The sequence below is a fragment of the Cebus imitator genome, unplaced genomic scaffold (genome assembly GCF_001604975.1).
Source record: "Cebus imitator isolate Cc_AM_T3 unplaced genomic scaffold, Cebus_imitator-1.0 Scaffold71, whole genome shotgun sequence".
In the NCBI taxonomy this organism is placed as follows: Eukaryota; Metazoa; Chordata; class Mammalia; order Primates; family Cebidae; genus Cebus; species Cebus imitator.
The window spans coordinates 521385-533408 of NW_016107386.1; the positions used below are offsets into that span (position 1 = coordinate 521385).

The 12024-nt window shown below is 51.6% G+C and overlaps 1 protein-coding gene across 1 annotated transcript in view; it reads right to left on the minus strand.

The window, feature by feature from the left end:
* The window catches only part of NEURL1 (neuralized E3 ubiquitin protein ligase 1), a 93091-nt gene extending 82689 nt beyond the window's left edge, over positions 1 to 10402 (minus strand). Inside the window, exon 1 of the mRNA XM_017531130.2 lies at positions 9718 to 10402. Coding sequence (XP_017386619.1) covers positions 9718 to 9802 — 85 coding nt within the window. The 5' untranslated portion in view covers positions 9803 to 10402. The remainder of the gene's footprint in view (positions 1 to 9717) is intronic.
* Positions 10403 to 12024: the final 1622 nt, after the last annotated feature.

The following is a 12024-nucleotide window of genomic DNA, read 5'->3' on the forward strand; positions in this document are numbered from 1 at the left end:
TACAAAAAACTAGTCAGGGCCGGGCACAGTGGCTCACACCTGTGATCCCGGCACTTTGGGAGACCAAGGTAGGGGGATCACCTAAGGTCAGGAGTACAAGACCAGCCTGGCCAACATGGTGAAACCCCATCTCTACTAAAAATACAAAAAAAGTTAACCAGGTGTTGCAGTGGGCACCTGTAATCCCTGCTACTCAGGAGGCTGAGGCAGGAGAGTCGCTTGATTGCGGTGAACCGAGATGGCGCCACTGCACTCCAGTCTGGACAACAGAGCGAAACTCTATCTCCAAAAAAATACATAAATATAAAAAATAAAATACTAGTTGGGCATGATGGTACATACCTCTAGTCTCAGCTACTCAGGAGGCTGAGAAGGGAGGATCCATTGAGCCAAGGGGGTGAGGCTGCAGTGGGCCATGATCTCACCACTGCACTCCACACTCCAGCCTGAGCAGCAAAAGAAGACCCAATCTAAAAAAAAAAAAAAAAAAAAAGAAAAGGGAGGGGAATAGGGGAATGGGCTCTAGCACATAAATGTTAGCAATTGTCATCTCCAGATTCATTTCTGTGCATTTGTCATTTTTGTTTCCATCTGTCTTCCCCCTAAAGGCTATTCTGGAAGCAGGAAGTGGTGAGCCCTCACCTATTACGTTTCCCACCATATCCGCATGCCCAGGAGGGTGTCTGGCCCATGGCTGCTGGCCCTCAGCTGATGCTTAGTACAAGTCTGTTAAACAATGAAATGAGCTCTCCCGCCCACCTCCTACCCTCCCCTATCAGTGCATCCCACCTCATCCTCGGAGAACCTCAGTTCCCTAGCCCAGCACCAGAGCCCCTCCTCCCCTTGGAACTAACACTAGAGCAAACAAAAAGCCAAGGCCTCCCACCTGCCTTCCAGTGACTCCTGCCTATTCCCTCCTCCTCCTCTATTAGCCCTTTTTCTCTGAGCTCTGCCCTCTTACCCCCCACAAGCGTCAACACCTGCTCATTTCCCAAAGCCATGCAGGGAATGACTCCTGATAAGCATCTTTTAATAAACCCTGGAGCTGGGTCTGTCATCCAGAAGCTATAGTCTCCCTCCTCCCACCACCCTCCACCCCCTCCCACTTCCTGGGCTGGCCCATTAGCGCCTCTGGTCTGGCCAGGTGGGACCCACAGGCTCCACAGGGCCTTTGGACTCTGGCTTGCTAGAAATGGCCAAAAGGTGGCCCAGGCTATTCCGGAAGCTGGCCCTCCTCATGGGCCTGCCTGTATCAGCAGCCAGGGCCAGCTCTGCCTGTGCCATCCAGCCTGATGCTGGCCAGTTCACTTCCCTCCATCCCTGAGGCAGGTTTCCCAGTCGTTACCAAGGAGATCACTTGCATCCTGCCCAGGGTTGCCAAAGCAACCGGCTCAGCATGAAGCAGCCCCTCAGCTCTAGCCCTTGGGTGTGCAGGTCCAGGAATGAGACAGGTATAGACTAACAGGAAACAGGAGGCTCTGGCATGCCCTGGGCAGTGCCTAGCTCCCACCCTCCTTCCTACCCTCACTCTTCCTCCTCGTTACTGCTTTTGCCCATCCTGCCTCCATCTTGGGCTCTGCGATTTAGAACCAATGCCTGCACCTCACCATGCACACCTTGGAAATGAGAACAAGCCATCTGCTATGGACTGAGTTTTACACCCCCCCTAATATTCATATATTGAAACCCTAATGCCCAATATGACTATATTTGGAGATAGGGCTTTTAGGAGGTAATTAAGGCTAAATGCGGTCAGAGGGGTAAGGTCCTGATCTGTTAGGATTAGTGGCTTTATATAAGAGGAAGAGAGAAAGATGGCTCTCGCTCTATACACACACACCAACGACAAGCTATGTGAGGTCACAGCAAGAAGGAGCCACCTGAAAGCCAGGAAGAGGCCCCTCCCTAGAACCTGATCATATAGGCACCCTGATCTCAGACTTCCAGCCTCCAGGACTCTGAGAAAATGCATTTCCATTTATTTAAGCCATCCAGTCTGTATTATTTTGTTATGGCAGAACAAGCAGACTAAGACACCATCCCAGAGGGCCCAGGAAAAGAGTCCTAATATGGAGAAATTCTCCCCCAAGATCACTTTCCTCCCTGATCAGCTTTTGGTCCTGGGCAGAAATCCCAGCCCTGCCCTTTCCCAGCTCAGCGTTTCTGGGTTAGCATTCTTCCCATCCATTAGGCTCAGCTTGTTCATGTATAAAATGGGAATAAGGGTCTGGCACAATGGTATGCACCTGCAGTCCCAGCTACTCAGGAGGCTGAAGCAGGAGGATCACTTGAGCCCAGGAGTTCGAATCTAGCCTGAGTAACATAGACTCTGTCTCTATAATAAATAAATAATGGGCCGGGCGCGGTGGCTCAAGCCTGTAATCCCAGCACTTTGGGAGGTCGAGATGGGTAGATCGCGTGAGGTCAGGAGTTTGAGACCAGCCTGGCCAACATGGTGAAACGCTGTCTCTACTAAAAATACAAAAATTAGCTAGGCATGGTGGCAGGCACCTGTAATCCCATCCTCTCGGGAGGCTGGGGCAGGAGAATCCCTTGAACCCAGGAGGCGGAGGTTGCAGTGAGCCGAGATCACACCATTGCACTCCAGCCTGGGCAACAAGAGCGAAACTCCATCTCGAAAAAATTAATTAATTAATTAATAATTAATAAAATGGAAATAATACCTACCTCTCTTTTATTGGGAGATTAAATGAATTTGTTTACATGAATACACTTCACATAATGTCAAGCATCAGAATTAGGACTTCTTAAAAATCCTTTCGAATTAGGTGGAGGAGGTGTGTCAAAAAAAAAAATCCTTTCATTGCTGGGTTCTTGTTTTTTGTTTTTTCCACCTATGAGCAATGGTCCTGCTGCCCATAGATGTGGGCTGGAAATGCTTCCAGACTTGCCCATGGGAACCCAGATGAGCAGGTCAGCTTGGCTGTCATGCCTAGCCCTTTCAGCTTGGCCTAGGACAGAAGCCTGATGGCCTCTGTGAATCTCTCAGCAGCTCAAGATGCCTCATTCCCTCCTCTCCCAGCCTGCCTTCCACCGCCATTGGTGCTGTTGAAATAAAATCACTACATACATCTTGCTCAAAAGCCGTCCATGGCTCCCAATGCCTACAGGATAAAATCTAACCTCTTCGTCCTAATATCATAGGCTCTCCAAGATATGACCCCAGCCCACCTTCAAAGATTGACCTGTTAAACTGCACACTGGGGACCCCACATCCAGGCAAGAGGGCTGCTTACCATCCCTGAACACACCCTGTGTTTCTCTGCCTCTGTGCCTTTGCTGCCAGCCCTTCTAGCTCCCCTCCAAATCTCCCCCATCCAACCCCGGGCTCTCCTCCTCTGAGAAACCTGGTCCCACCGCCTCCAAGCTTGCCAGAGTTTCACTTCGAGAAACACTGACCCCAAAGAACTGCAAGTTTCCTCCAAAGTGTCTGATGGATCTACTGTCTAAAACCTTGAAGAAGGCGTAAGGGGCAGAAGGCTGGGAATTCCAGACTAGCACAGCCCTCCTGATCCTCTGGTTAGCCAAGGGAGAAAGTGTTAAGCACCCCATGGTGTGCCCTTTCCCTACCCGGGGCTCTGTCTAGAGACTCACAAATTACTCCCCCATCTCTCTCCCGCAATGAAAGACAGAGCCCACTCAAGGCTGAATGATGCAGGGGCAGAATAACACAGTGATCACAGTCATAAACGCTGAAGTCAGAGAGCCCTGGCTTTGAATCCCAGCCCCATCAATTTCTAACTGTGTGGACTGGGATAAGCTACTTAACCTCTCTGAGCCTCTTTTACCCCATCTGTAAAACAGTGACAATGCTACCTCTTTCCGTAGGTTGCTGGGAGGGTATTAACAGAAATAATCCACAGAGTAACCACCCAGTACATGGTAGCTATTGTAAATATTACTATGATAATTAACATAACAGGGTTCAAAGGTAAAACTGAAACTGAAAACCAACAGGGCATGCAGGATTTGTGCTCCAGGTTCAACACAGGGCTGACGCAGCCAGTCACTCTGAGGAGGCCACCAGGCACCCCCCAGATCCGCCTGCTGCATTCCCTGGGGGTGGAGAGCCGGATGAGCTCACCTAATCTGCAAGCGTCATGACAACCAAGGAAGGAGCCCAGACAAGAGCTGAGGGAAGATCTGTGGGTTGACCAAAAAATGGAGACCTTGAATATCCCATTATGGCAACTGAAGCGGGGAGGGGTATGACGAAGATAGGACTTTGGGGGAATCACTCTGGCAGCATCAAAGGAAGGACCAGAGGCAGAGTACCCAATTAGGATGGCAGTTTGGCAATATCTGGGATGAGGACCCAGGTCAGGGAAGTAGCAGAGAGAATGCAAAGGCAGAAAAATGGCTAGGGGCTGAGCACAGTGGTCCTGGCACTTTGGGAGGCCAAGGCAGCAGGTCTGCCTGAGCTCAGGAGTTCCAGGCCATCCTGGTCAACATAGCAAGACGTCATCTCTACAAAAACCTACAAAAATAAGCCAGGTGTGCTGGCATGTGCCTGTGGTCTCAGCTACTCGGGAGACTGAGGCAGGAGGATCACTTAAGCCCAGGAGGTCAAGGCTGCAATAAGCCAAGCTCCCACCCCTGCACTCCAGCTGAGAGAGAGAGAGAGAGAGAGAGAGAGAGAGGTGGGGAAGGAGGGAGGGAGGGAGGGAGGGAAAAGGAAGGAAGGAGAAAGAAAGAGAGAGAGAGAAGGAAGGAAGGAAGGACGGAAGGAAGGAAGGAAGGAAGGAAGGAAGGAAGGAAGGAAGGAGAAGAAAGAAAGAAAGAAAGAAAAAAAGAAAAAGAAAGAAAGGAAGGAAGGAAGGAAGGGAGGAAGGGAGGGAGAAAGAAGGGGAGAAAGAGGGAGGGAGGGAAGGAAGGAGGGGGAGAAAGAAAAGAAAGAAAGGAATAAAGAAAGAAGGAAAAGGAAGGAAGATGGAAGAAAGAGAAGATGAACAAAGAAAGAGGAAGAAAGAAAAAGAAAGAGAAAAATAGGTAAGACCTTGTCCAAGAATGAGCCTTCCCCTGCCCCCATCCTCAACCCCAGAGAGTAGTGAGGAATTTCAGGGTCTACAGGTGAGTCCTCATGTCTCACTCTGGCCCACCACAAGAATCAAGACCCTTAGTCAATCTTAGAAGCTCCTCCTTCAGCCCCCAGGAGCCTCAGCCACCATAGAAAAGAGGCTGGAAACAACAGGTATCTGGCTGGCATCACATTCAGCCAGAGCTGGAGGGGGACAGCCTCCCTACAGCCGCCACAACCAGTGACTTTGTGAAGTATCCAATTCAAGAAACACCCCCTTTTGAAAGATGAGAGGTGTACTCTTAGGTGTATACCCAGAAGAACTCAAAACAGGTGTTCAAACAAAGACTTAGAGGCAGATATTCGTAGCAGCATTATTCATGAAAACCAAAAGGTAGAAACAACCTAAAGTCCACCAACTGATGGATGGATAAGCGAAATGTGGCATGTTCTTACAATGGAATGTTATTGAATCACAAAGGAAAAGAGATGCATTCTACAACATGAATGAACCTTGAAAACAAACATTATCCTAAGTAAAAGAAGCTTGGCACAAGAGGACAAATACTGTATCCTTCCATGTATATGACATGTCTGAAATAGGTGAGTCCACAGAGACGAAGGGTAGGTTCGTGGTTGTCAGGGACTCAGGGAAAAGGGTAACAGAAGTCACTGCTTAATGAACATGGGGTTTCCTTTTAGGATGATGAAAATATCCCGGAATTAGGTAGAGGCAGTAGTTGCACAATACTGTAAATGTACTAAATGCCACTGAATTATACACTTTAAAATGGTAAATTTTAGGTTATGTAAATTTTACAATAAATTAAAAAAAAAAAAAACAGGAAGTAGCCCATCCAATCTCCATCTATGGGTGACCACTGGGGCTGAATAGCTCTACCCATGGGCTTTCCTAGGATGCCTGTCCCTCAACACTTAGCACTGAGCAGGCAGGCACTCAGAAAGACCAGGGAAGGAGGAAAACCTTTATTCTCTGTATTTTTCTCCACGAAACATGAACCTCCTGCATACCCCACCCCAGTCACTCTGTGCCCCTAACCAGAAATATATACATAACTTCCATATACATATGCTTTATATTACATGTGATATACACATATACTGTCAAGCCCTTCCATACCTCTACTGTCTATGCCTTTCCCCCTTCTCCCACACCCTAGGACTCTGCTACATCCCTTGCCATCTCTCCAGTTCCTCCAGTTACCTCCATGTCCAGCTCAGATCCTCCCCTGATGCCCCTTCTCTGACCTCTGCCCACACATCTGGGTTTCGACAGTCCAACCAAGCAAACACTTGATTCCATTCACTCCCTTATCCTTCCCTTTCGAGTAGCTCTCCAGCCCGTAAAGGCCCAGAGATGTCTTACCCCTGAGCTGGGCACATGGGAGCTCCTTGGGCACTGACTGTTGGTTCTAAGCCCAGAGCTACACTAGGGACCTCTCCCCGAACACTCCCACACAGTTCATAATCTGGTGGGAATCGCCAGCAGCAGAGCGGGGTCAGTGTGTTCCCAAGAAGAAGACCAAAGTCTACCACCTGCGAGGCGATGGTGGAGTCTCAGGTCATGTCAGCCTGACAGCAGACCAATCTTAGATCTCTAATCAGTCCTAGGGTCCCTATTATACCAGGTCCCTTCCAGCTGTTTTAATTAAAATGGTGAGGAATCAAGAAATTGCAATTATGTAAAGTGAGAAGAAAATCAAGACAGTCACTCTACCCCTACTCCCAGCAAATTTCTGGATGAGCACTGATAAGAATTAGAGATAAATTCTGGCTGAGTACAGATGTCATCCCAGCAGAACTCTGGGTTAGCAACACAGCCTATCAGGTCAACACCAACACAATTAGAATGGACTTCTGGCTGACCACTGATACATCAGAGAAGACTCGTAGGTCAATGCTGATACTTTAGAAGGGAATTGGAAATACACACTAAAGTATTACAGAATAAAGGTGATGGCTCTATTAGGGTAGAAAGATGGGAAGATGCCCCTAGAAGTCAAGCTGAGAAGGAGGGTCAGTGGACCCTGGACAAAAGACAGAGGCAACAACTGGTGGCCTTCATGTGCACACTCTGTCCTTCATTTCAGGCTTAGTGGGAGCAGGAGCGGAATCTCCACGGCCGCCTACAGTAGGTGTGTGGTTGGGACCCCACTCCTGCCTTCTGCCAAAGACCTTAGCCACAGAGACCTCAGATTCCCACGATTCAAAATTTTAGATTAAAAAGGTACAATTACTGGGGTGCTCTCTGGGTTTCCATACAGTCAAGGATGGAGCAAGGCCTTCTTAGGAAGATAGTCTGCAAATATTAAGGGCCAAGTCAACTCACTGGCCCCCAGCTAACCCCTGCCCCCTGAAGGACAGGGCCCAGTTTTGCCGCTTTAATTTGGGCAAATCATTATTCTTTTCCCTCATTATTCTCACTTGCAGAGAAGGCTGAGCTGAATGAATAATATTCATCGATTCATTAGGAATCTGTTTCCAATGCTCAGAAATAGTCTTCATACTTGCTAACACTGATAGCTTATTTCTGATTACAAAAATAATACTTATTATCGAAACTTTAGAAAAGAGCAAAATATAAAAAAGAAAAAATTCCATATGATCCCATACCCAGAGGAAATTACTGTTAGCCCTTTGGAAACTTTACAAGCATTTTGGCTTGTTTTGTTTTTGTTAAAGTTTTTTGCATTCATATCACTTTTTAAACAAAATTGGGATCATACAGTCTTCACAACTTTGTATTCTGTCATTATACTGTGAGCATTTTCCCAAGTCATTAAATATTCTTCACAAATATAATTTTAATGACTGCATAGTACTCCACCAAGAGTATATGCCATGATTACTGAGCATTTAGGTCATCTACCTCGTACAAACAACACTACCATGAGCATCCTAGCCTAGTGCTGTAAGTATACATGCCTGCAACTCCACTTCTTTCGGATCAATTCCTCTAGGTAGAATTACAAAGTCGACAAATTGATTTTCTTTTTTTTTTTTTTTTTTTTTTTTGTTTTTTTTTTTGATACTGTCTCTCTCTGTGCCCAGGCTGGAGTGCAGTGGCACGATCTCGGCTCACTGCAACCTCCACCTCCCATGTTCAAGGGATTCTCCTGCCTCTGCCTTCCAAGTAGCTGGGATCATAGGCACACACCACCATCCCTGGCTAATTTTTGTATTTTTAGTAGAGACAGAGTTTCACCATGTTGGCCAGGCTGGACTGGAACTCCTGACCTCAAGTGATCCACCTGCCTCAGCCTCCCAAGGTACTGGGATTACAGGCATGAGCCACCACACCCGGCCAACAAATTGATATTTTTAAAGCATCTTGACATGTATTGCCATATTGATTTCCAGAAAGACACAACAAATCCATTGATTTTCCTGAGCCAAGTGAGAGCTGAGGTTCTGAAAGAGCTGGAGTATTACAATGCAGGACAATGGTCCCATCTCTCCTCCTCTCCCCTGGTCTTAAAAGTTAAAAAAGACAGAATTCCAGCTCAAAAGATAGGGGTCTACAGCCTAGCACCCAGCACCGAGGTCTGGCTGGCTTTGGGAGCCTAAAGCGAGCCTTGGTTCTCCTCATCTGTAAAATGGGTATAGCGTGAATAGCTCTGCTCTGCGGACTACCCCAGGCAGTGTTCATGCTCACTGAAAATGTGTTTGTGAAAGTTCGATGCCTTGTGTTAAAGGGCCCTATTATTATCCTTCTCATAACTTGAGGGGCTGAGGAAGTAGGGTGTTCTTTGTGAACGCCCAAGTGCTTCCCTTCCTGGCTTTCAGCCATCATGCCCAGGACAAGTGCCGCTGGTTCTGAGGGTGAAAGAAAAGCATCTTCTTGAGGGAATTTCGTAGGGTTTGAGGGCCCAGGAGGACCCAGCAGTGTCTTCCAAAGGTCAGAGGCAGCATAGGAAGCTCCAAGACAAGAATGGCGGGCTGGGAACTGGGAGACTGGGCCTAGGGCCACCCTGAAGGTGCTGAGTGGGTCGGGGGGCAGAGGTAGAAAGCAAAGACATTCCTGGTAAATAAATGTCCCTGTGTTTCAAGGCTCCCAGCCCCTCTTTTCTAGGGCTCTTGACTGGATATCTGGTCTTTGGGAAAAACAGAAATCAAACTAATTCAATGGATGCAAAAAGCCAACGACTGCAAGGATCCCAAGAACCAGCAGCTCGGACCCTTTTTTCCAGGCTGCTGTAAGCCCATCCTGAATTCTTAAAACCCTCCCATTGGAAATGCAACTAGTGCTCCCAGCCTGGTCTCCCCAACCCTAGGCCGATGGAAAGGAGACCGAGGTGGCTCCCTGGAGAAGCTGAGCCGGACGACCCGAGCTTCCCTCCTCACTCCCCACTCCCCTATCGACCCGGCAAACGTCCTTCCCCACCTCTTCAGGCTCGCCTAGCACCACGGCCTGGGGGACTCCAGTGACGTTCCCAGCGCCAGCAGACAGAACTGCGCAGACCCCGCGGGACGCCATCCTCCATCACCATCGCCGCCGGCTGCCCCCCAACCCCAGCCCTCTCCACCGCCAGAGGTGCAGCCCCGGCCTCCAGACACCCACAACAGGTGTCGTCTGCCCGTGCTCCCCAACCACACCTCCCCGGCCCTCCACCTGCGCCCCAGTCCTCCGGCTGCGCCCGGCCGGCCGGGCAGCCTACCTTTGAGGTTCTGGGGGTGGCCCCGCGGCGCGCGGCTCGGGTTTCCTCGGGGCAGCGAGGGGATACTGGAGAAGTTGTTACCCATGGCATCCGGCCCCAGGGGGTTCGGCGCTCGCAGGTGGGGGCGAGGCCGGGCCGGAGCGGAGGTGCGGTGTGCGAGTGTGCGCGCGCCGGTGCGCGCCGCCGGGGGAGGGCCCTGCTGGGGCTGCGGCCGGGGGCGGGAAGGCCGCTCCTCTGCTTCCTCTTCGGGACTTCGCGGTCCTTGGCGGGTCCCGCCCGCTGTGGGTGCCCTGGCGCGAGCGGGCTACCTGCCTCCCATGCCCAGCGGCGGGAGCGGGGGCCACTGGCAGGCCCCTGGGCCGGGGCCAGGGGCACCCGGAGCTCCCGGCTTCCTCCCGGGGGCGCTCGGGTTCCGGCTGAGGGTGGGCGGCGCGGCGGCTCCGGCGCGCTCCCCCCGGGCCATAGAGTCAGGGCCCCCGGCGCGGGCTCTCGGCGTCTCCGAGGCAAGCTCTGTCACCGCCCCGCAGGGACGGCCGCGGCGGCGACGTGCGTGGCGCCCTCCCGCCCGCGGGTGTGCATGGAGCGGGGCTCGGCGGAGCGCGGGGCGTGCTGGGCGCTCCCACCACGGCTGGTGTCCCCCGACCGCCGCGCTCCCGCCCGCGCCGGGTCCCTCCCGCTACCGGCGCCCCCTCCCCCCGCCCCGCGCCCCGGCCGTCGCCAGGATTCCCTCTCTCCGGTTGTTATGGTGACAGCTGCGCCGGTGAATGAGCGTCTTAGTGACACGCGCGTGCCTGCCCGGCCAGATGTGGCCCCGGGACGCGCCGCGTTCCCGTAGCTGCAAATTCTCCGCGGCGCGAGGGCGCCGAGACGCGGCGCGGGTCGGAGTAAGACCTCAGGCAAGGATGGCGGCCCCCGGGGCTGGCCTTATTCTCAGCACGGAACCGTGGAACTTGCACTTGAAAACAAGGGGAGCAGGGCCGCAAGAACGCCGAGCTCCCTGGATGCGAGGGCGGGCGAGCCAGCGCTAACGTTCGGTTTCCCTAGCCCCAGGTACCCCGCCTGGCGCACAGTGGAGAGCTCAGGGAAACACGTCAATGAGGAGCGGATGCTTGAATAAAGGAATTGAGATTAGGACTCCGGCACCTGACCCCGACTCTCAGCCTGAGTAGGGGCGCTAGGGCAAGGGTTCAGAGCAGGAACCCCGGGCAGTCTCCCTGCCGCACGAATGCCACTGGGGGCCTTTGAATTCCCACGGACCAGACCCACGAGCCTGGGGCTCTGGCCAAGCTGAGGGAAGAGATCTCCGGGATAGATCATCAGAAGACCACCAGCTCTGAACTGAGTGGTTCTATCAGCTGTAACAAGGTGGGGGAGAGGAGCCTCTGCGGCCTATGGCAGTCAAAGGAGGCTTCCTGGAGGAAAGGGGCTTCTGCAAGTGCCCTGCTCATGTGGTCAGCGCATTCCTGTAGCTTAGAACTGCACCGAGAATCCTGCAGGAAGCGAAAGGGAAATCATTCTTCTGCCTGCACCTGGGGCATCTCTCCTGGTCTATCAGGGATAGAAGATGTTCCACGCTTTCCCCGGGGAATCAGCCTTCCTGCTCTGCCAAGTCATTTCTAGCTCCCTGACCTGGCTTCAGCAATTCTGGTCCAGAGTCCAGTGAAGACATGGGTGGGCAGGGGGGCGTCTCATTTATCTTTTCTATAATAGAAGCCTCTTTCCCGAGTCTCCATTTGGCGGGTCCTTGTTATCTAGGCAGAATTCATGTCCTGACCTTCCCTGACTGTCCCAACTAAAGAACCCCCTCCCAACTAAAGTTACTTTCCGTGATATTGCATTTTATTTTCTTCATAGCTTGTATATATGGAATTCGTTTACAAGTAGCCTTTCCTCCTTGTTTATCTCCTGCCTCCCCTGCTAGAGCATAAGCTCTGTGAGGGGAGAGCACAGGTCAGTCATGTTCACCAGGGTGTCCCTACCCCTTGGGGGAGTGCCTGCTACATCACAGGTTCTCAGAAAATAATTGTGGAATGTGTGCTTCCCGCTGCGGGCGGGGAGACTCCACTGAGATCCTTGGGAGCGGAGCCTCCTGAACAGCCCTTTATTTCCCACTCCTGCTCTCCTCTCTCCATCCCCATTCCAGACATCACACCCTTAAATGTCCGGGACTCCAAGCAAGCTAGAAATATCTGTGACAGCCGCCCTCTCTCTGGGATCTGTAGGGAAAGACAGACCCGACCCCAGCCTCCAGCCTCCCGGATGCCCAGGATCACGTGTGCAAGCAGCTGCAGATGGCCACAGCAGGTC